This window comes from Onychomys torridus, chromosome 4 (assembly GCF_903995425.1).
Source record: "Onychomys torridus chromosome 4, mOncTor1.1, whole genome shotgun sequence".
NCBI classification, from domain to species: domain Eukaryota; kingdom Metazoa; phylum Chordata; class Mammalia; order Rodentia; family Cricetidae; genus Onychomys; species Onychomys torridus.
This window is the reverse complement of record NC_050446.1, coordinates 13,784,314-13,809,276: the sequence shown is the minus strand read 5'-3', so window position 1 is coordinate 13,809,276 and position 24,963 is coordinate 13,784,314. Positions and strand designations below refer to the sequence as shown.

At 47.1% G+C, this 24,963-nt stretch overlaps 1 protein-coding gene across 3 annotated transcripts in view; it reads right to left on the bottom strand.

Moving 5' to 3' along the window:
• Positions 1 to 456: 456 nt before the first annotated feature.
• Camsap1 (calmodulin regulated spectrin associated protein 1) overlaps positions 457 to 24,963 on the bottom strand; it is a 70,092-nt gene continuing 45,585 nt past the window's right edge. For all 3 annotated transcript variants that reach the window (XM_036183924.1, XM_036183925.1, XM_036183926.1), the window contains 12 exons: positions 24,681 to 24,820; positions 24,497 to 24,593; positions 23,978 to 24,140; positions 20,986 to 21,077; positions 20,263 to 20,347; positions 17,378 to 19,745; positions 15,671 to 15,807; positions 14,951 to 15,159; positions 14,566 to 14,668; positions 13,122 to 13,237; positions 12,414 to 12,532; positions 457 to 2,225 (listed from right to left, as the gene is read on the bottom strand). In XM_036183924.1, coding sequence (XP_036039817.1) covers positions 1,923 to 2,225; positions 12,414 to 12,532; positions 13,122 to 13,237; positions 14,566 to 14,668; positions 14,951 to 15,159; positions 15,671 to 15,807; positions 17,378 to 19,745; positions 20,263 to 20,347; positions 20,986 to 21,077; positions 23,978 to 24,140; positions 24,497 to 24,593; positions 24,681 to 24,820 — 3,932 coding nt within the window. In that variant the 3' untranslated portion in view covers positions 457 to 1,922. The remainder of the gene's footprint in view (positions 2,226 to 12,413; positions 12,533 to 13,121; positions 13,238 to 14,565; positions 14,669 to 14,950; positions 15,160 to 15,670; positions 15,808 to 17,377; positions 19,746 to 20,262; positions 20,348 to 20,985; positions 21,078 to 23,977; positions 24,141 to 24,496; positions 24,594 to 24,680; positions 24,821 to 24,963) is intronic.

Sequence of the window (24,963 nt, the reverse complement as noted above, 5' to 3'; positions counted from 1 at the left end):
AGCAGAGCACCTTGTCTGAATGCCGCTGGAGGCCTGGAAGGCAGTGCGAGATGAGTGGCCTTCCCAGCACAGCTGGTCAAGGCACGGCACCCACACACTGGGGGATGCAGGAAGTGCAGCGCAGTAAGCACAGCATGCTCTGGCCAGAAGGCCCCAGATCACCACCACATCCTAACAAGATCCGCTGCTATGCCATGGCACACAGGCAGGGGTGCATCTCAGCCATCAAGCCGCTGCCTGACATACCAGGTGCTGTACTTCTTGTTCAGACCCTGTGTTCAGAGATGGGATCAGAAGTTGTGAAGAAATGCAACTTCCTGGCTCTACACCAGGTCTTCCAACTCTTCATGAAAAATACTCAAATTCGAAGGCAACACAAAAGTCATGTGCAGCTGCCTGGAAGCCAGGAGCTGGGGACAGTGTCAGCAGAAGGAGTTGTGACAACACGCACACGGGTAACAGAAAGCCAGCTCGTTACTTTATTACATTTTAGTGCTTCCTTAAAATAAATAGGGTAACATCAAGTGCACAGTGAGAAATGAAGACACACCGGGACAGCTGGTGACAGGCGGTCACAGACTTTAATGCTCACACAGCACAGTGCCACCCCGACTGGATACACAGTCGCAAGGGAAGAGGAGGGTGACCACCTCATTTCTGCCCCATGCTCCTTCCCTGTCTACCCAGCACTGCCCATGGTGACACCTGTCAAGTCTCCTCTATGACCTCAATTCTCTCCTGCAATTCAAACAGATTCAAGTAACACGCTCAAAAAGAAATGTGCAAAACTAAGACTCCAGGGTCTTCCACAGCTGATCCATCGCTGGGCACCTCTGCTCCCCAGGAATGTCTGCTCTGATGGAGTCGGCCAGCACAGGGACCAGGAGAAAAGGACCCGAAGCAGCTACATCATTCTGAAATAACTGCAAATAACCACCAAGTTTTTAAAGAGGCAACAAAGAATAATTACCAACCTCACCTGAGACTGCACACCCCACTGAGCATGCTGCTCCTCCAGAAGCAAGAACTACGGTAGGCAAGCCAGGACGTCACAATACCATGAAGGAACCGGCGGCCGCCGCAGGTGGAAAGCACACTGCTATACCAAAATCTGCCTTTATTAAAGTGAACAAATCAGCACATGCCCCAGACCTAACCAGTGGGGGCTGAAGTCAGCTTAGGCTGCCTGCTCCCAACGAGGCCAGCGTCAGCCAGCAGTACCCATAACCCTCCCGACTGTGCGGCAGAAATAATCACTCCAAATATGTAAACGTCATTTTAGCAGAAGACAAACTTTGCTGATTTCAGTGCTTTTAGTGAACTGGCATTTTCAGTAAACTTTTTCTGAGCAGCAAGGAACAGGATTTTTTTTTTTTTTTTTCAGAAATCTTAGAACTGGATATAAAGGTTGGCAGTAGACACAGTCAATAAATATCATACAATTTCTAAAATGAAAAAGATTTCCCATACGAACTCCTTTTATGAAGACATTCAAACACCCTGACCCGAGAGCGAGCCTCAGCCCTATAATCACGCACGATTACAGCTGGCCAACGTGGGGCATCAGGCAATGTGCAAAGGGGTGGGTGAGTGAGGGGAGGCCAGGGAGCAGATCACATTTAACTTATCCTGAAGAACTTCAAGTGAGGGGTCCACAGCCCAGGACCTCACTCCATGATGTCCCTTATTCTGGGGATCTCAGTGGTCAGCAGGGCCACAGCAGCCGTGCCCATGAAAGCACAGCACTCACTCCTGGATACTCCATGCCCAGCATCCATGTGTGCAAGGGTGAGAGGATCTTTTCTGTTCTGTAGGAACCTCTGTAAAAAACTGTCCGTGGCTCCTCACACTTCGTACCAAATGGATGAAAATAATAAATAGGGATTCCCACCAGTGCATCCTCTCAGTCCTGGTTGCCATGGTCACTTACGAGTCTGGGTTTTCTTTGGCACTGTGGGCCGCTTGGGCTGCCACAAGTGGTTATGGATTGTGAGTGCATCCACACTGACGGACATGGTCTTGGCTGGGATCAGGTTAAACTGCTTTCGGTCTGAGCTGTATTTATACAGTTTGTCAATCATCTTCTTGGTGATGCTCTTTGGCCCCGTGCCAGTGAGTTTGTAGATTTCTTCAGTGTCAGGTTGGTAGCAGTAAAGCGCCCTGAACTGGCACCCTGCATCTCGGAACAGAATGATGTAGTGGTTGGCATCACACTTCTCCAGCTCCTAGGGAATGGGAAGAGATGGAAACACTAAATGATACTCTTACACCCTAGGTCACCATAGCTGCCCCATAGGCAGGTGTTATTCCAAGGTAGTAAGGGTCCAATAGCACCCACTTCTAAGAAAAGGTAAAATGGGTCCAGCACAGCCTCCCCCTACTTTAAAAAGTATGGTTGGCCACTTGATAGAGCATCAGGTGCCAACAAGATTTCACTAGTCTAGGCAAGCAAGGAAAAAGGATGCCGAGACAAACTGAAGAATCACAATAGAGTATGTTTCACAGCATTACACTTTAGAGAAACACAAATCAAAACCAAGTGAGCATCGCTTCACGCCCTCCAGACGGCTAAAATAAAAAAGACTGTGTAGTCACCATGAAAGGATTCTAGCTATTCTACACACTGTGGACACAGAGTTTTTATGTGGCCCAGCAATTCCTATTTCTCTCTCTCTCCCTCCCTCCCTCCCTCTCTCTCTTTCTCTCTCTCACACACACACACACACACAGAGAGAGAGAGAGAGAGAGAAACAGATCGATGCCAAAACTCAGATGCTCACTATCTATAGATGAATGTTTACACATCCCACATATCCATCCAATGATGAAAGACCTACATATACAGAGGTCTATAATTAAACATGAAAATGAATATTTAGGCACACATAACCACATTTCTAAACTTCAAAAGCAGGGAGCCAAATAAAAAAGACAGACCCAAAGGCTACATGTGTGTGTGTGTGTGTGTGTGTGTGTGTGTGTGTGTGTGTGTGTGTTGCACATGTGACGGTCAGAGTACACCTTTCGGGAGTCTGTTCTTTCCTTTGACCACGGTATCTGCAAATCAGACTCAGCCCACTGGGTTTGCACAGCAAGTGCTTTTTCCCACTGAGCCATTTCACTAGTCCCCCAAAGCCATGTATTCTAGGACTCTATCTACATGCAAAGTCCAAAAGAGGGAAATCCAAGGAGACAGGATGCAGATCAGTGGCTACACTGTCCTATTGAATATACTAAAATCCACTGAGTTATGGCTTTCAAAAGGTGGATTTTGTGGTCTGGAACCTGGATCTCCCCCTTCCCACCCCCAAAGACAGGGTTTCTCTGTGTGTCCCTGACTGTACTGGAAATTGCTCTATAGACCAGCCTGGCTTTGAACTCAGCCTGCCTCCCAAGTGCTGGTATTAAAGGTGTGCACTACCACTGGCATGGAACCAGATCCTAATACAGCAAAAGACCCTGAGGCTAAAACAACAAGTGATGGTGTTGCCACCAGGCTTGCTGAGGTGTGAGAGTAGACATGCACCGGTGGACATGGTGCACTCCTCCAGTTAAACTGCTCTGCCAGCGGTTCCACAGTGGCTGGGCTCCTCAACTCTCCAGGCACCCCTTACTGGGAGACTGCAAAAACAATGCCTTATGATTCCTGGCTTCAGAAAAGACAATTTTCATGAATACATGTGATTTTGCCAGTGTAAAGGATTTCTTGTGGCTAGTTACTTCACAGTAGTGGTGTGTCTGTCCATGTGTATGATGTAAGGAAGTGTACATGTGTGGAGGAGGTGAAAGGACAGCTATTTGCAGCTGGTCCTCTCCTTTCATCTATACATGTGCTCTTGGGGATCCAACTCGTATTGTCAGGCCTGTATTGCAGACACTGTCACTCACTGAGTCACCCCACTGGCCCAGTGTTTTGCCTGCATGTATGTCTGTGTACCACATATGTGTTAATAATGCCTATGAACGCCAGAAGAGGACATTAGATCCCCTAGTGTTGGAATTGTGAACAGTTGTGAGCTTCCAGGAGAGTGCTAGGAACCAAACCCCGGCTTCTAGAAGAGCAGCCAGTACTCTTAACCACTGAGCCATCTCTCCAGCCATCATGAATTTACAAATTTTTAAAAGATTAAGTGGAAAAAGAAAATCTAAGTCTGTATACATAACACTGATCTCAACTCTAAAAGTGTTGAAATATGACCAGAATGAGCCGGTTAGGAAGAGGAGTACCATCTCTAGGAATGGTGGACATTAGGTTCCTGAGCAATAAAGAACGTATAGTACAGTTCCTGGGCCATGACCAGTCTAACTCAGCAGCTGGTGTATAGCACTGTGAGGAAGCTGGAATTTCAACTTCCTGGGTATCCAAATCACTGGCTGACAGGAAGGCTCCCTGTACCTAACCTACTGATCATCATATTAACTCTGCCTTCCCTTTAGAGTTTGTCTTACATGGCAGATTGGGTACCCTATGACCAACCCTAGATAAAAATTCTCAAAATGGGTTTTCCTATGCAGAAAATGACACCCAGTTGTGCTGCATGCCCTTAGGGGAGGCAAGCCAAGGGACCACCTGCACATAGAGGTACATCCCATGCCTCCATCTTCTTGGCACAGGTGGTAATAGAACTGAGCCAGGAGTTCTTTTGCATGTCTGAAGGGAAGGTGTTCTCAGGGCCATGATGCCAGTACAGACAGCCTCTCTGTATGAAAATCTTCATGAGGAGAGAAGTCTGATCACAGGCCACTCTGTCCCTAATCACATCCGAGACTGGACGAGTGGGAGGAGACATGTGCTTAGTCTAAACAGCTTACATGCTCTTTTACAAAGTGGACGTGCCCCGGCCCTCAGGACCACAAGAGGCCGTGGTGAAGTGAACGGGCCGAGAGAAGCGCCAAGAAAGCACTCAAACCTCCCTCCTCTCTTCCCTCCCTGCCATGCCAGAGCCCCCTGCACCAAGCGGGCAGAGGCCCGCAGTGCCCGTTCATCCCTCTTCACCAGAGCACCAGTGGAGCCTGCTAGAGCCGGAGAGCGGAGAGTCCCACCTCTCCAATCTGTGTCGCTATGGCAGTGACTCACTCCATAACCTTCTCCTTTATTCCTTATTTTCTATTCTTTAAATTCCACCCTCCCACACGAGTCTCTTGATAACTCTGTTTGTCACTGTCCACGCGGATGACAGCGTCGCTGTTCCCGCTTCTTCACCTGGTTCACTGGTTCACTATGAAGCCTTCTGTACTCTATGGCCACATCACATGACTTCTTACTCCACCATTTTATTCTTTCTCTCATTCTTATCCCCTCCTTTCTGAAAAAAAAGGTTGCATTTTGAATCATGTGTGCTGGGGAGCACACATGTGGAGGCCAGAGGACAACCTGCAGGAGTTAACTCTCTCCTTCCACCATGTGAGTCCTGGGGATCTCAAAACTCAGGTTTTAAGATTTAGTGACAAGCACCTTCACCCTTGGCCCACTCTTTTTAATTCGTAACTGTCACCTTCCATAGCTCTAACAATCTCTAAAATCTGTAAAACTGGAGTAGTCCAATTTTACCCACATTGAGGGTTCTTTCCTTTTCAAAGTCTATCTAATAGTTAATCTTACCTTATCCACCCTACCTCCCTCTCACTACTAATCTTAACTAAGATGTGCGTACACTTCATACTGTCCTTGGACGTTTATCCTCCAGCAGTTACTGAAGTCAAAGGGGGCAGTTGTTAATTGGCTAATCCATATGCAGTGATAATAAGCAGCTGTGGGCAGCTGCTCTAGCATTTAACACCACATTCAGGGAATAAGATTTTAGACCAGGTACTGAGCTCCTTCAGGGAGGATCCATCTTCTGAACTGCACACTCAACACTACCACATCCCAACTGAACACTGTGTACTTCCGCTGAAAGACTACAGCTGACTTAAAGAACAATAAACCAAGCAATAAAACATAAGATCCATCAGTCCCAATACAGTAACAGGAAACATAAAAAAATGGGAGGTGTAAAGATGGTTCAGTAGTTAAAAGTACTTCCTGATTTTCCAGAGGATGGGAGTTCGATTCCCAGAACCCACATGGTGCCTCACAACTACCCATAACTCCAGTTCTAGAGAATCTGTCACGATCTTCTGGCCAACTTGGGCACCATATGGTACACAGACTGACACAGAGGCAAAACACACATATATATAAAATAAAAATAAACATTTAAAAAAGATAATATATACATATTATATATACTATATAACCAAATATATACATTCTATGTTATATGTGTATATTATATAAACCTATCTACACATGTGTATATAAATATATAAAACCAAGACAACATAACCCCACCAAAAACTAATCAAGTCCTAAAATGAGAGTTACATGAAATTCCAGAGAATTCAAAATAATAATTAAAAGTCTTTCCAAAGACACAAATGAGGCCATGGATGATCTGATAGAGAAATCCAACAAAGAGAGACACTGCAGAAAAGCCTGTCTGAAGTACTAGGAATAAAAAGCATCAGGATGGAATGTGTGCCCCTGAAGAAACTGAAACAATCAAACAAGGACAAAAACAGAATAGTGGGCCAATGAGACTTCCAAGACATACAGGCACTCTGAAAAGGACAAAACCTATATGTACAGGTGTAGAAAAATCTCATTCCAAAGGCATACAAGACATTTTCCAAAGATTACAAACAGTAAGTTTCCCAGAGTTAGGAAAAGAGAATCCACACACAGGAGGCATTTGGGACACCAAATAGTCCTTCTTCATCATGTCGTAATAAACATGAATGCACCTGAACATGAATGCCCTTTAGGAGGCACAGCAGCGCTGAGCATGCAGTTCAGCAGCTCACGGTACCTAGTGTATTCTCTGAGTGTGATGTGAATAGTAGAACAACTGCAAACTGCTAGACACCATCACTGTGCAACGACAGCACACTCACTCACTCAACTAGAGAAAGGAGGTGACTCAAATACAAGATCCACAGAATGGCAAAAGTCAACACACAACTTTCAGTACTGATGCTGAATAGTAACTCTCTCAATCCCACACCCAAAACCAGACTCCGAACAGACCTCCTCACAGAGACACATGTGTTCCCTCATGAACAGATGAAAAGTTCTCAACAAATCACTTGCAAACTAAATTTAAGAACACATCAAAAAGATCATTCATCATGATCAAGATGGCTTTATTCCAGAGATACAGGAATTATTCAATATACATAAATTAATAAATGTTTTAAATTATGTAAGTGGTCTCAAGGACAAAAATCACAAGGTCACATTGATAGGCATAGAAAAGACTTTTGATGAAATCTAGCATCCCTGCATGTTAAAAGTGCTGAAAAAGGTCTGGAAATGGCTCAGTGGTTGAGAGCACTGGTTGCTCTAGCAGAGGACCTAGGTTTGGTTCCCAGCACCTACACAAACATCTCTAATTCTAGTTACAGGGGATCCAATGCCCTCTCCTACCTCCACAGGCACCAGGAATGCATGTGATACACATATATACACTTAAAATAAATAAGGGAGGGGCCTTATTTGTGTCTTTGGAAGGGAATTGTGTCCCTGAGGAAGGGAAGAGAGGGGAGAGAAGAGGAGTGGAGGGGAGAAGAAGGGAAGAGAAGGAAAGGGAAGGGAGGGGAGGGAAGGGGAAGGGAAAGGAAGGGAGGGGAGGGGAGGGGAAGGGGAAGGAAGGGGAGGGAGGGGAGGGAAGGGGAGGGGAAGGGAAAGGAAGGGAAGGGAGGGGAGGGAAGGGGAAGGGAAGGGGAAGGAAGGGAGGGGAGGGGAGGGAAGGGGAGGGGAAGGGAAAGGAAGGGAAGGGAGGGGAGGGAAGGGGAGGGGAAGGGAAGGGAGGGGAAGGGAGGGGAGGGGGATAGTAGGGAGGGGTAGGGAGGGGAAGGGAGGGGAAGGGAAGGGAAGGCAAGGGAGGGGAGGGGAAGGGAGGGGAAGGGAGGGGAGGGGAAGGGAGGGAGAGGACGGGGATAGTAGGGAGGGGAAGGGAGGGGAGGGGAAGGGAGGGGAGGGGAGGGGAAGGGAAGGGAAGGGAAGGGAGGGGAAGGGAAGGGAAGGGAAGGGAAGGGAAGAAGGGAAGGGAGGGAAGTGAAGGGAAGGGAAGGGAAGAAGGGAAGGGAGGGGAAGGGAAGGGAAGGGAAGGGAGGGAAGTGAAGGGAGGGGAAGGGAGGGGAGAGGAGGGGAGGGGAAGGGAGGGGAAGGGAAGGGAAGGGAGGGAAGTGAAGGGAAGGGAAGGGAAGAGAAGGGAAGGGAGGGGAAGGGAGGGGAGAGGAGGGGAGGGGAAGGGAGGGGAAGGGAAGGGAAAGGAGGGAAGGGAAGGGAGGGGAAGGGAAGGGAAGAGAAGGGAAGGGAGGGGAGGGGAGGGGAAGGAAAGGGAAGGGAGGGGAGGGGAAGGGAAGGGGGGGGAAGGAAGAATCCTGAAGAAACCAAGAACAGAAGAAATGGTAACTCAGCATGGTAAAGACTGTTGTGGTGGTTTGAATGTAATTGGCCCCCATAAGCTCACAAGGAGTGGCACTACTAGGAGGTGTGGCCTTGTGAGAGGAAGTGTGTCACTGTGAGGGCAGGCTTTGAGGTTTCCTATGCTCAAGATACCGCCCATGACACAGTCCACTTCCTTTTGCCTTCTGATCAAGATGTAGCTGCGTCATGTCTGCATATCATGTCCCACAATGATGACAATGGACTGAACCTCTGAACTGTAAGCAAGCCACCCCACTTAATGTTTTCTTTATAAGAGTTTCCATGGTTATGGTGTGTTTTCACAGCAATAGAAACCCTAACTAAGATAGCTGTATATTTCCAGTCTACAGTCAACATTATTTTACATGGGGACAAAATCAGAAAGCAGTTCCCCTAAAGTTAGGAAAAAGACCTCTTACCCACTATCTCTACCCTTATTCAGTACAATCCTGGAAATCTTAGCTCAAGCAGTAAGATAAGCAAATAAAAGGGATACAAACTGGAAAGGATGAAGTTGAGTATCTCTATTCATGGTGATAGGGTCCTATACAAGAAATCCTAAAGACTGCACCAGAAAACTCTTAGATCTGATGAACCCTTCCATCACAGCGACAGGAAACAAAATTAACATACAAAAATCAGTAGCCTTCCTATATACCAGTGGCAAACAAACTGAAAAGTAAATAATCCCATTCACAACCGTCTTCATAAAAAGAAAACCAGCTGAATACTGTGGCGCACACCTTTAGTCCAAGCACCTTGGGAAGCAGCGGCAGGCAGATCTCAAAAGTTCAAAGCCAGTCTGCTCCACACAACAAGTTCCAGGACAGCCTGGGATACACAGAGAAACCCTGCCTTGAAAATTGCCCCCCCCCAAAAAAATCACACACACACACACACACACCCTTCTAAAAGAACCACCCCCCTGCCAAAAGCCTGTAAACAAGCAACCTTGGAATGACACTAACCAAGGATGTAAAAGACCTCTAAGCCTGGCCTGGTGGCACACACCTTTAATTCCAGCATTCAGGAAGCAGAAGCAGGAGGATCTCTGTGAGTTCGAGGCCAGCCTAGTCTACAGAGCAAGTTCCAGGACAGCCAGGGCTACACAGAGAAACCCTGTCTCAAGAAAACAAAACAAACAAACAAAAAACAAGACCTCTATAAATGAAAACTTTAAGACACCAAAGAAAGAAACAGAAAAATGCTAGAAGATGAAAGGCTTCCTTTGCTCATGGATCAGTAGGATTAATATACCTATCAAAGGTAATCTACAGATTCAATGCAGTCCTACCAAAATCCCAGTGACATTCTTCACAGAAAAGAAAAAAAAAAAAAAACACACCTTAAAATTCATATGGAAGTACCAAAGACCCTAGGTAGAAAAGCAATCCTGAGCAAAAAGAAGAGTGGTGCCCCAAACCTAACTTCAAAACACACTCCAGAGCCAAATTCTGGTCATGGTGTAACACCAACATAGACATGAATACCATCAGAGGAGAAGAGAAGACCCAGATATAAGACTACACAACTACTGTCATGTGTTGTTCTAATAATTTTTTTTTAATGTGTATGAGTGTTTTGCTCGTATGTATGTATGCATACCACATGTATGTCTGGTATCCAAGGAGGCCAAAAGAGAATACTGGATCCCATGGAATCAGTTACAGATGGTTGTGCCATGCACATATGGGAAGCACTAATTAGACTCTGTGGGTTATTCAAAGAGGAAGAGATGGAATTGGGATGGAATGGGGGGTGGTGGGTATAATCAAAATACACTGTATACATGCATGAAATTCTCAAAGAATACATTTTAAAAATATATATGAAAAAAAATAAAAGACAAAAGGAGAAGAGGAGGAGAGAAGGGGAATGGAAGAGAGATGGGGGATGGGTAGGCAGGAGGAAAAGCTCTTCTGGAGGTACCAATTTTACTACTAAAAACAAGCAAATAAGGAAGAGGGCTTGATTGTAATTACGAAAACATAATTTCTGATGAAAGACAGAGCAGTGTTGTGTATTTGTCTTATACCCCAAGGCCAGCAACACATTCACAAACCCCCCTGAAATATGGGCATTTGCTTTCATAGCTTTCTTTTACCAGAATTCCATCCTGCCAAGTTAAGGAACCATGCTAGAGCTCATCCCTAAATTTCAGGTGTCCACATCCAGAGACCTTCTGGGTATGCATCTTGCCCAAGGTCAGCACATTGTTCAGAGAATTCTAACTTTCCCCTCCCCTAACTGTGCCTCTTCTGTTCCAGACAGGACCCAAAGTCACTCCTAACTCAGGTCTCATTTGCTCCCTATGAAATCAGGGTACTTTCCAGGCTCCTCTCCTAGACACTCCTCCCCTAGAGCTCCCTCCAAAGGCCCTGCTCCTCACTCACCTGCTCCCTCTGACCCCCTGAAAGGTAAATCAGTTCTTGTCTTCCTCTGCTCATATCCATTTTACTCGGGGTAAGGCCAGTCTTGGTCTTGCCTTGGCCCATAGAGGCCCAGTGCCCTGGGACTTCTGACCAGACCCTGAGCCCAGAGTCCCTCTCTCACCTGCTCCTGAAACTGCATGCCCTGTCTTTCTTGCAACTGCTTGAGTGTCAGCTGTTCTGAAGACCCACAGGGCCCAGCCTGAAGCTCTACCCAAGGCTGCTGCTGTGTACTTTTTCAATTCCCTTGTTTCCTATCTGAAGCCCATACCCTGTGACTCCACATCTGATGGGAATCAGACATTCACACTAACTTTTCAAGTCTGTGGCTGTCTTCATGCATGACTCACAGAACCATCATGGATTCCATCATCATGATTCCTCCCTGGAGAGTGGCCCACTCAATGTACCTGTCCACCCTGGGCCACTGCACACTGTTCACCAATATCTGCACTCTGTAAGGATTCACTGTGCAGATGTGGGCCTCCCTCCTTACCACCCAGACTGAAATCTCGCAACTGTACAGAGCATGGCAAACCCTAACTATGACCCTCACTTTCTCACTGCCTTCTGGGTCCTTGTATCTGATAAGGCTATTAACATCTTTTCTTGTTCTTTTGTTGAGACAAAGTCTCATACTACAGTCCAGGCTAGCCTCAAACTCACAGTAATCCTCCTGCCTCATTCTCTAAGTGCTAAGATTACAGGCATGAACTACTATACCCAGACCTGGCTATAGCGCAGACACAGACAGCCTCAGGGAAGCTGACAACCAACACAGTAAAGACAAGCCATAGTTCACCTGACACAACTTTTAAGTTCTTGGTGACTAAGGTGCCCAAAGTGCCCCCGAGGCCTACCCTGCACTAAAACTCCTGCCTCCAACCATGGACACTCACTAGCAGGACTGCAGCATCACCTGCCTGCTTTCTGTCTCAAGTGCACTGTCCTCAGGGACCAAACTATACTTGTTCTTCATTTTAAAAATATCTAATCTACTCTTGGGGAAGGGGTGTGGTTGATAGCAGGGTACCTGTCTACTATGCAAGCATAATGCTCTGGGTTCCACTGCCAGGACAACAATACCCCCAACACCAAAACAACATACCATATATTCCCCCACAGAAAGAAATATGGGCCACTGGACCAGGGTCCTGGTCCTCTCATTGCCCACACACCATGGATGCCACAAACAGAAGTGTCTTCTTTCCCAGCTGGAAAGCCTTATGTTTAGGTTTGTCCCACATGAAACCATTAATAGACTTTTTAATGAATCAAAGCTCCATCCTTCTCTACCTTTCAAAATTCCTTTCTTCTGTAGGGGCCCAAGCCCTACTCCCTTGTAATCAGGAGAAAATGACTCCATGTCTATTGAGTAACAGGGTAGCTTAAGGTAGCTTAAAATAACAGAATGAGAAGATACCTCTATGTAAACACCAAAGGCTAAGAGAATTTGTAATCTACAAGCACCTTTTATTCTACATATAACCATGATGAAATTTGACACTTGCCTCCAATATTGAATTCTTGTGAGGTTCATTCACTTTTCCAGCCAGACAGCAGTGGGAGATGGCATTGTGAATAATTGGTTTGTTTGATTTGCTACTGGGCTCCTTAAAGAGTTTAGGACCTAAAAAAATCAGATCAAGACTTGCAAAATTAGTAACAAGGTCAAACACACACAAAAGAGCAACACTTTTCTCTGTAAAATACAGAAAGTTGTGACGATGGACAATTATGCAATTTTGAAAACAGACCATAAGGGCCTCTTCAAATCTACTTAAAAGATTTTGCAGTTATATATATATATATATATATATATACATACATACATATATATATATATATATATATATATATATATATATATATATAAACACCACAGATCAAAGTAATTGTAGCTATTTTCTGACTTGAGTCTCTTTAGTGTATGAATTACAAACCCAGAAACCTGAAAACCTAAGGTTCCAAGTGCACAGGATGTGTGATCCACTTTAGCTCTGCTCTCAAGGCAGCAGGGAGTGGGGCAAATGTGAGGACAGGTCAGGGCCTCTACTGTGCCCCTGCTGTGGACACCCAGCAGTTAGATACAGCTCTGACACGGGATAAGTACTTAATTAAAAAAAGACCTTTTGACCAAAATAAAGATGTAGTTTAAGGAGTGTTACACCCGGGTGCCCCTGTGGGCAATATACCCTAAAGAGGATGGTGGCTGTTACCTGTGTACTCAGCCACAGAGGCCAAAGAGGAAGCTGCCGATGCAGTCTCCCAGTCTCGGTCTGTGCTCCTACTGGGGTTGCGGCTCAGGATGGGTAAGGCTTCCAGTGATTCAACTCTGCAGGAGAAAAAGACAAGGTACGGTTGCACTTCTCTCCCACTACCATGGCCACCCGTACCATCAGGGCAAGAAGCATGCCCACTGCAGCAACAGGACTTTCCTGTGAAGGTGGAGGACTTGCTAAGCTTTTACTAGCCACTGCCAGAGGGTGCCACCAGGACCCACCAGGACTTCAGGGAGTGAGTGATGCAGGCTCAGCAACAGAGGGCCAAGCACAGGTGACTAACAGCTGTCAAACAAGTGAGGAGACCCAAGAAGGAGGAGGGACCACAGAGGCTAGTCTGAAAACCCATACTCTGGTTCCTGGCAGGGCTGGGCTACACATGCAGAGATGCTGTATCATGAACAGTAAATCCTAAGCCTAAAGACTGAGAAAACTGCTCAGAAGGTAGGCTGATACTCTCTAGACAGGCTGACAGGGCTGAGAGTAGAATATAGCTGGGTAAGCAACTTCCAGAACAAAACTGGAGCACCATTTTAAGTTCCCCAGGAGTCCTCCACAAAGTCTGGGATACAAAAGCCACTAGACACCGAGGAGGCAGGAAAATGCTTCTTCACAGACAACATTCATATGATGCCCATACATAATACCACTCACATGAACCCCAGCTACAACAAGAAGTCAGAAACATGCAGGAGTTCCTAAACCTGCAGTGAAAATTCACTGGACAGGTACCCCCAGCACCTGCAAAATGACTTTGTAACACAAAGGGGAAGTTGTAACAGCTGGTCGAAAATGGGAAACATCACTTTAAATGATCCAAATAATAAGCATTGGCCCCTGCCTGACTCACAGGCTAAGAAGATATTCACACTTCAGGTTGTCCCAGCTGAGAGCAAGTGACTCCATCAAGGGGGGGATGGGGGAGGGACGGAGTGGGGGGGCGGCGCTGCAAAACTGTCAAGATCAGAAAAGATGGAGGACAGTCTTGAATTAACAGCATTTCAACAGATCCAGGGTAGGCAACAGTTGTCAGGGTGTTAGTTATGGGGGAACAGATAACAGATGACTAGACAGATTGGGGATCAGAAAAAATGATTGTTTGACAAGTATGATGTTGAGATACACACTGAAGTATGTGGGCGATGGGGCTAGGTGTCACCCTACACTTACAAATGTGTGCAACAAAAATGTGTGCATCTGACAAGAGGTCAAGGGTAAAGACTGAGGGAAGATGTCACAGAAGCTGATGAGCTCTGGTAGGGGTAGGCTGAGTTTCCCCTAAACACTGCAGAATTGGTTATAAAAGACCTCTCCTTCAGCTTTGATCTGGAAGGGTCTCTCCCTCTTGGAAAGTGCACTGAGATGCCCATAGCTTCCTTACCGGTGAGAAGGTGTCCCCCCTGAATGAATGCTCTCAGGCTCTGTTGTTGCTGCAGACGCCAAGGATAAGCTGGAGCCAGAGTGAGTGCGGCTCAAGTTATCAGCTGCAGGGACAAGAAACCAGCAAACTATGAAGAGCTTTACCAGGCCCTTCCCTAATGCCGAAACTCACTGTGACAAGGAGCTTCCCTCTGCCAAACCCAGCCAACTCTCTGGCCCAAACCCTGGACGCCCCTTGCCATCTCAAAGCATCATCACATTCAGTCTCAATTTCTCAAGCCTGTTTACCCTGCCCACTTCACACAAGTCCTGAGAAATTACAGTGAGCTAAACAAGCCCAGCACTAAACACCAAGTGCAGCATGGGGGCTGGATGAGGCTGCTTACGGGTGGAAGAACACTTGGTTCCAGAGTCACTGCAGGACTCTTCTCGGTGAACTGACTTTGGCCGAGGCTTTTTAGGCTTCGATTTAGGCTTGCCAAGTCCTTGCTCCTCCAAGGCCTGCTGCTGCTTCCTCCGTAAGTATTCTTGTTTAATAAGCTCTCGCCGAGCCTTCTCCTCCTCCTTCCGTAGCCGATCCTCTTCAGCCTTACGCCTGAGAACAAAATGGATTCACAAAGGACTGGGTCAGAGGCACTCTTCCTAGGGACAAGTCTACCAGCCCCACCCCCTGCAGCCCTCCCCAGGGTGCTTCTCTGCAGACTACTAGAGTTGTGGGAGTTAGGAGCAAAAGGCACTGGTGAAAGGAGCAGGGTGGGACTGAGTCCCCTGGGAAACTCTGGAGAGTGCTGGGACCAAGGCAACTCACTTCCTGTGCTACATACTGCTAGCCTCATCATTGCCATGGGGAAGGAAAGCACAGGACTCCCAGGGTGCTATGGAAACGAAGGATCACCCAAGGAAGGGTCTGACATGAGACCTGCACAGATGAGTACTGTGGTGGCCAGGAAATGCTAAAGTGCTATCAGCAGGGGTGAGGAATCGGTGAAGTGGCGGTGAGATGCCACCCCCAATTGGGGTGTGTCAGCCTGGCCCTGCCCGCCATCTGGATGGACAGCTCTGCTCTTCCACTAGACAGAGCTGGAGGCTGCTGAGGAAGAGGTTACCGGGCTTCATCTCGCTTGAGTTCCACTTCGGCCTCCAGCTGCTGCTTGCGTGCACGAGCCTCTTCGGCCTTGCGCTGCTGTTTCAGAAGGAAGGCTGCCCTCTTCTTAGCAAGCTCATCTTCTGCCTTCTGTTCATCCTACAAAACCCCATCACTTTGTAGTCAGTGACAGTACAAGAAACTCTGTAAACTACCCAACCTAGCCGTACCTTGATCAAGTATGAACTTCAACATACACTTAGACAACCTGGCATTTTTGGGAAAGAGGGTGAGACAGGGTCCATGTAACCCTGAATGTCCTAGAACTCCCTATGCGGACCAAGCTGGCCTCAGACTCAGCGATCTGTCTGCTCTGCTTGCCAAAGCCATGCACCACCAGGCCCTGACTCTTTAAGTAACGAATGAGCTGATCATACACTGTGACACAGTAGAAAAAAGTCCAAGCCATCAAAATAGCCTCGGTTAGATGACCTTCCACATGCCCTGCAACAAATTCGGTTTCCCTGCAAAACCATACATTTCTCCACAAACTGAGCTAACACCAATGTGACTGCACTCATACCATACAAAGTTCAAATGGGAATGAGGAGATGGCTCAGCAGAGAAAATGTTTGCTGGGCAAGCATGAGGACCTGAGTTCAGATCCTCAGAAGCCACAAAAAAGTTAGGCAGGAAAGACAGTCTGCCTATAATCCCAGTACGTGAGAAGTAGAGATAAGGAATCTGTGGAGCAACTAGCCAGCTAGGCTAACTGAAATGGTAAGCTCTGGGGCTCTGTAAGATACCTTGCCGGGCGGTGGTGGCGCACGCCTTTAATTCCAGCACTTGGGAGGCAGAGGAAGGTGGATCTCTGTGAGTTCGAGGCCAGCCTGGGCTACAAAGCGAGTTTCAGGAAAGGTGCAAAGCTACACAGAGAAACCCTGTCTCGAAAAAACCAAAAGACACCTTGCCCCAATATATAAGGGTCTATGGCCATATCACCCTGAACACATCAGTCTCATCTAATACATAAGGTGGAGAGCAAGCAAGGAAGACACCCAATGCCAACCTCAGGCTCTGGTGCTCGCTCACTCTCTTGCGCTTTCTCTCTCTGTGTCTGTCTGTCTGTCTGTCTGTCTGTCTCTCTCTCTCTCTCTCACACACACACACACACACACACACACACACACACACACACACCACACATGTCAATAAAATGTGCATCTTATAAGGCTGAGACTATGCCATGTGGTAGTCAGGAGGAAACAGAAATGGTCAGAACAGAAGAGACACCCCAGATCCATACTTTTCTCTGAGAAAGTGCAGGATGGAGAAACAGAGATATTTCTAAAGCTTCTCTGTGGCCAGGTTTCTGTATTGGGATGGGAAAACTGCAGCATGCAGGTCATGTCTGGCCTGGATATCTTTGTACAGTCTTCAAGTTCTGAGCACTTTTTACAATTTTAAAAGACCAAAAAGTCATCTGAGAATCAAGTACTTCATGATTCATGAAAATTATCAGGTTCTAGGATGTGCTGCCTGTGACTACATCAGACTGGGTCCACCCTCCACCCTGAGGATGGAGGTTTCTGTAGCCCATGAAGTCAAGCATGTTTCTTCCCTGGTTTTTTATGGAACTGGTGTAGAACAGAAGTTCTTGAGACATCCTCATACCCAAAGTGATGTGAGCACACCTCATGACCATTTCACACACTACCACCCCACTCACCTTGAAGAAGAAACCAACCCCAGGTTTCTGGTCGCCATCTCCGCCAAGCTCCACCGAGCTTTCATGGCCAACCACCTCTCCATCCTCATCCGGGGCCTTCAGGTCAGAGAGGTCCACCTCAATGAGGCTGGCCTTGCTCCTCAGCGGCTCTTCCATAAGTGCGTGTTCTTTGCCTGCGATGGCAGAGGAGCTCAGCCCTGCCTCTTTGACACTTGTCTCCAGACCCTCCTTAAAGTTCATCTGTTCTGATACAATGTTTGCATCTTTGCAAGAGGATGGGACAAATGTCCGATGGTTGCTCTCATCATGGAGCCTATAACTGTCAAAGAGACTCTTCTCAGGGGGTTCCCCACCTGGGTCGCAGGGTGACCGTGGATGGGTGTTTGGGGGCAAAGACCGAGGATGTGAAAGTGTCTCCATACTGGGTGTTGGTGTTTTGCTCCGGGAACAACCCTGCTGCCTGTCTTTTGGAACCTTCAGTTCAGCTGGCCTTCCCGGACGGGAGTTCCGGCCCTGGCCAAGCCGTGGGGGTTTGCGGTGGCCAGGCACACCAGTTGGAGAGAGTGGCTCAACAAAGTGGACTGGGGCCTTTACCTTTTGGTCCTGGCAGTTATTTTTAGCGCCTGGGGTTGGCACTGTGGGGGACTTCATGAGAAGTTGCTCCTGCTGCTGGGAGATCTTCAGTATAGCCTGTTGCAGCGTACTGATGGTCTCATTCAGCTTTTCAATAGACAGGTCACACTCATTCACATCTACCTCGCCAACACTGTCCTCTAAGAGAGCAGCAGAAATCACTCTGTGCTTCTCTCCATCATGCAGAGAAGCCGGGTCCCTGGATTTATGTAGCTGTACAAACGCCACATCCTGAGACTCACTGAGATCTCTCTGATCTTCTTTGACAAGGAACCCTTCAGCTTTACAAGTGCCATCATCCAAGTCCTCCCCGTTGTGCTGTGTGAACTCCTTAGTGAAGTGTTCGGGCCTCAGAGGCTGTGGGGCACCATCAGCCTTCCCCTTCTTCACCACATGCAGAAAGGCTGCCTTGCCCAGTTTCAGCCGCTGCCGTGCAGACAGCGCCTCCATCTTTTTCTTCTGGGCTTCAATGGCCCTGCGCTTCTCCTCCAGCTGCATGTGCAGCTGCACCAGCTCAGAAGCCAGAAGACTGGCAGGGTCCTTGCTGTGCCTGCCAGGGCTCTGCTCCCTCTTCTGGCGCCATGTCGTCAGAGGGGCCGGGCAGCTTTCAGATGCATCTGGGGTGGTCTTCTGGGAGCTGCTGGTGCTGGACTTGGTCTCACAGCTGTTGAGCCGCTGGAGCTTCCTTTCGGCAAAGCTGGTCATCTTCACACTTCCACTTGCCATGGACATGCTGCTGAGCTGAGAGGTCGTGCTCAGACATGGGCTTGAGCGGCCACTGGCATCATCCTTGTCTTCGTGTTCCTTTACCTTCATATCCTCTTGTAGTTTAGCCGATTCCTCCTCACCAGCGTATCTGGGGATAACCATAGGATGGCCCTCACCAATGAAATCCTGCTCTGCATCCTCTACATCTACCACATCGGAGTCAGAGTCCTGCCTCAGGATAGTCCAGGGTTCTGAGTCGTGGGAGCTGGGACTCTGTGAACCAACATACCACCTCCCCTCATCTTCCTCAGGCCTGCCTACATGGAGGAAGAAGCCATCAGCAGCCTGCCCCTGAGGTAATGGATCAAATCTACCCATGGCTAGAGGTTGCCCTTCTCCTGCAGCTTCTGCTGACTCTGGTCCTACCTCTGTAGGATCAATACTTGCAGCAAATTCTGAACAAGGAATTGGGGTGAAAGTCCTGTTCAGGTCACGACTGCCATGGCTACCAGTCACTTTCTTCCGTACCAGAGGCTGGGAGCCCTCACTGGGCCTCTTCGCCATGATGGTCCTTGGCCTCCCTTCTCCACGCTCATCTTCCTTAGTGATGATCTGCTTCTCTTTGGCTGGCCGAAGTACTGCTGGCATCAGGGGCTCTAAGTAAAAACTGTCAGGCTTACTCTCCAAAGTGTCAATCTGTCTCTGGGGAGACCTGACACTTGCCACCAGGCCTGGGGCCTGAGGTGAGGTCCTGGAGACTTCTGGGGAATGGGGAGACACATCTGTCCTGATGATAGCCACAAGTTCTTCCTCCTCATCCTCAATGTTGACATTGCTCAGGAGGCTTTTCCCATTGGTCTTTCCAGCTGAAGGATGGGGTTGGTTCTGTGGGGTCAGGTGGATAATGTTGGATGCCAAGCTATCTTTACTGATAGAGCGGGCCAAGCTGACACTGTCACCAGAGCTGGGGTCCACATCACAACTGGCAGTGTGATGGAGAGCAAAGGGTGTTGGCTGGGACACAGGCCTGAAACAAGAGGAGAAACCCACTGTTCAAAAGTCAGAGAGGAGCTCAAGGTCTGGAGAGAGAGAGGGCCAATCTTCCATGTAGAAATGTTGCATAAATGTTCTGGGCAAAAGAGCGCCAGAGGGAACTTCAAGTGAATGACTCAAAAACATTTTGCTCCCAGCACACCTTCATATGTCCTTTAAGCCTTGATTTGCTGTATTTAGCACACTACAAATGACAAGAAGGACATATACAGCGTAGGTGGTACTGCTGCTATTAGAGACCTGACACCTGTAGACCCTGACATCACCTCTGCTGGACACCACAAACCACACAGTCACTTGGCAAGTACTCAGTGGCTCATAGGGGAGGACGAGCATAGAGGAGAGCAAGCTGATGCTGGAACTGCTATGCAAACACTGGCTGCCAGCTCCCCGAACAGCCTGGCCAGTCTTTACGGGTCCCTGGAACACATCTGGAGACCCATTGCTTAGTCTAATGAGCACCTAAATAGAAACAGTTCCAAGTTACTCACCTGTTTTTTTTATCTGGCCATGCTACTGCTGCACCTCGGGGCTGACCATCAACCCGAGTTAAAGAATTCGATCTGTGTCGCTGATCTGTAGTTTGGAGGGTATAAGCACATTCAATGTTAAGTAACCAACTCTGTACCACTTGAAGTTCTTTTAGTGTAATAGCCATTTCTCTGGGTAATGAATCCTAACTCAACCCACAACACTACTCAGGAAAGCAGATAACCAGAAGAGTACAACTTCCAGCAGCTCCAATAAGTGAAGTACAGTGTAGTTGGTGCAGAACGCTTGGGACACCTGCCATGCTGCACAGAACTTACCAGATTTGAAATGACATTTATACCACAAGACTATAAATTCTAAGCTCTATCAGTACAAATTAAAATTTATCTTGCTAGGGCTGGAGAGATGGTTAGTGGTTAAGAGCACTGGCTGCTCTTCCAAAGGTCCTGAGTTCAATGCCCCGCAACCACATGGTGGCTCACAACCATCTATAATGGGACATGATGCTCTTTTCCAGCATGCAGGTATAAATGAAGGCAGAGCACTCATACATACAAAAATAAACCTTTAAAAAAAAAAAAAACCAGAAAAAATATTATCCTGCTGTTATTAACTAAAAAAGGTACATTAGATTAAGATCATTCAATATTGAGGAATGTTATTTTACTACAGTAACAAAGAAAAGTAACAAAAGGAAAAATAGAAGAGAATCATGCTCTCACCAGGGATGTCCTCTGCCTGTGACACCTTTTGCTGTTTCTGCCTCAGTGGCAACAAAGGATGCGATGGACTAAATGTGGAAGCTCCTTTCCCACTAAATAAAAATAATTCAGAGAAAATAATGAGTTTGCCAAACTTCAAGTTCAAAAGCAAAGGCAGAGGATGGTGAGATGGCTCAGCAGAGAGGGGCACTGGCAGAGAAAACCTGACAGCCTAAATTCTATGGCTAGGTTCTACATAGTAGATGGAGAACTTACTCCTACAAGTTCTGACTTCCACATGGATACCATGGTATATGTGTAACCATAAATACACACATGCACAAACACACACATGTATGCAGCACACACAGCCAACCAACCAATCAATCAATGTAAAAGTAAAAAGCAAAGGCATATAAGTAACAGAAAGCATTATAAACTTGTACCAAGCTGGGAGCAATCAGCAGGCTTCTCTAGGGAAATATTTTCCATAAAACTAAACTGAAAAAAAACCAACAAAGTTTTGAATTTGAGATAAAAATCTCAAAATTGGACTGGAGAGACAGCTCAGTTGGTAAAGTGTTTGCCATGCAAACATAAATAAGGAGGACCTGAGCTCACCTGCCAGCACCAACATAAGGAAGCCAGGCTGAGCAACATGTATCTGCAATCCTTGCACTGGAAAGGACTGCTCACCATCTAGTCTAGCCAAATCAGTGAGCTCTGGGCTATCTCAAAAGGTAAGGTGGAGTGTGACCAAGAAGACGCCAACATCCACCTCTGGCATCCACATACAGGTGCACACATGTGCACAAACACAAGCGTTCACAAATCCCAAAGCTGCAAACAGAGATTGTACAACTTCTGCTTGTAGCATATGACACAAAAAAACCCAAGGGGCCAATACAAAAGGGACTGGCAAGGGGGTGGGGTGGGGCAAGAACAATGCACGATATGTAAGTATGGAAATGTCATACTCACAAGCAAGAAGGTGGTGGCACACAACTTTAATCCCAGCACTTGGGAGACAGAGACAGTGGGATCTCTGAATTCAAGGCCAGCCTGGTCTACACAGCAAGTTCCAAGCCATCCCAGGCTATATAGTGAGACCCTAGCTCAAAAACACAAACATAAGAAGTTTAAAGGACCACAAAGATGATTCCACTATATCAAACTGACTGAAAATGCTGAGAACAACCTGAACATGAGCCCTACATGGACTAGAAGGGCACTCACACATTTTACAGGCCAATATGGAAACAGCCACAAAAAACCCATAATCATTCACACCTTTTCTACTTCTTCTGTGACAGCGTGAGCAAAAGAAGACTCACGGCTGTGGCCGGAAGGACACTCACTCACGTGAGACCAACAGGTGCAGCGCAGGTGCGGACCAAGTGAGCACTGCTCAGTGCAGCTGCAGCAGCCTGACATCCCTGGGGGCTGGCATTACTGCCCAACAGGAAGCACACTTACCCTGCAGGGCAGCTAGTTTGCCATTGCACTTTGGAGAAGAACTTGGCCAAGGGACAGTAAGAAAGTGTGGGCAGGAACAGGGGCATTCAACACCCTGGGCTATAGCTACTCTGGTTAAGCCCAAAGGGACAAAGACAGGGAAAGGTCCTTCAGAGACAGAGGAGACAAAGGGGGAAACCACACAGAAAAGGTGGAAGGCACAGTGAAGCCAGAGGAGCCCAGCAGAGGGCAGGGAGAGACTCCCACCAGCCCTGGCAGAGTAAAGGTTACAAAACCTATAGCCACTCACAGCACAAGGACCAGTGAAACCCAAATAGAACAGAGCCAGGATGTGCAACAGTGCACAGCTATTCAAGGGAAGAGTCTGATGAATGAGAAAGCCTTCACAGCCACTGTTACACATGGGCTATCAATGCTGCTTTAACCAACTTCCATGCACACATACATATTACATGTACTAGATCTGACCACAAAGATCCAGTACAGGGATTGGATGCAAAGACTGTGGCAAGAATGCTCAGGTACCCACAGAAGGAGCCATGTGGCTGTGAAGCTCTGCCCTTGAGATGCTACCATCTTTATCCATGGGCTCTGAGCCACACACAGCGTTCCATTTCTGCTCCAAGGATCTGATCCTGTCAGTGAGTCTCAGCCCTTAAACACTCCCAGCAACCACCTGACATGCTTTGTGGCCTTCTGAACACCCCCTTCCTGGCTCAACCCTCTAGCATGCTTAGTGTCGACCTGAGAAAGCTGAGGTCCTTTCCAACATGCATCTAACCAGCCATTCAGCTGCATGTGCCATTCAAAATCACTTCTGAGTATTGTTTTAACCTTAAATCTCAATTCGCTCTCCATATTTCAAAACTATGTTTTTATTTTAAAATATTCTCTCAGCTAAGCCAGACACAGGCCTCCTCCCACACAAAAAGCTCAAAACCCCTCCAAGACGAGCTCTCTCATCTTCATCCCACATGTCCAAGGACCTGGTTGTAGCCAATCCATCTGGATCCAGTCAGCTGAATTCTAGGTCTTAATGACAAAAATCAGTTCTCAAAAAACACTCAAGAGTTCCATTTACTGTCCCATTGTCAAATCCATTGCTCACTGAAGCAAATGAACGAGTATTGCTTACAGATGAGCATCCTTCATTCTTAAATTCTATCAGACTACATTTCAGAGCAAATCTGGACTATTCCTCAGTCTCTTCCCCAAGAGACCACTTGTGAAGCTGTAATTCACTGTGACGAGGTGATGGAGAAATCTCCTTTCTATACTACAGTTTGATGTATTTAAATTGTATTGATTATTATATTACATAAATACTCTTATTTAAAAACCTTGCAACTAAGAGGCTTCCAGACTCCTGGCCTCCAGAGAGAAGACTAAGTGACAAGGAACAGTCCGGAGGACAGACAGCTGCAGGAGCGGTACTTTCTGCATTCCCTATATTAAGAGAGAGTTTTGATTGCTCAGGCTACTACGTAAAAAGGAAACAGGATGGTCAGCTGGCCCCAAAGCTATACGACAGACTCACAGACACTCAGGCTCTTCTGAGTGGAGGTGGTACCGATGGCTGCCTTCAGGGAGAGGTTGAGTGGGTGGTGCCAGGTCAGCGGGACTACCCAGGAAACTGCGTTTGGTTGCGTTGGAAATCGGGACAGGAGGTCGGCTGCTCTTCTGCTGTAACACTGTTTTAGCTACAGAAACAGCAATTTTACAGAAATATATCTATTATTTATAATGACAGTATCAGCCAGAAACAGAGAACCTATAGCTTTTATAACCATGAAAACAACTCAGCTTTTACTTGAAACCAAACTTCTCAAAATCGGTTTTAACAGGTGAGGCCATCGGCTGACCCTCAAAGACTGTTACAAATATCAAATTGAAAAACAGCACAGACTAGAACATGAACAGACAAAAAAGGCAAGCTTGGGCTTTTGGCCTGCCCAAGCATTGGCAGACAGGACACCTTGGCCTTTACAGATATATGGGCTGCCTCAATCCTTTGGGCTTTCAAGAAAAGGACTATGACCATTCAGTTGCTACTCACCATCCTTCAGCTCTTGAATATCTCGGGGCTGAACGAAATCTGGTTTGACGTTCTCAAACCACCAGAAGAGCTCAGCAATAAAAACCATAACGTTCGGCTAAAACGAAACACACGACAACCCAGGCACAGTAAGTACCTGCTCATAGGCAGCTGGCTTTAAGTACATGTCTGATGGCAGCTTTACCTTCAGCACGAGGGGAGCGTACAGCATATCCTCCAGGGTGAGATAGAAACACTTGTTCAGATGCTCATTAGAAAACTCCCTCAGAAGCCGGATGTTATACAGGCTGTCGGCCATTGACGGCACCTCCTTCAGGCAAATATCTAGTAGAATCAGTCAGGTAGACTGTGTTACAATAGGCATATTCTGCTCACAAGAGTGTGTGTAGATACACAATTCTGAACTGATACTCTACGTGGAAGGGGTGGTGATAAAGTAAGCAACATTACGGGATTTTAAAAGACAG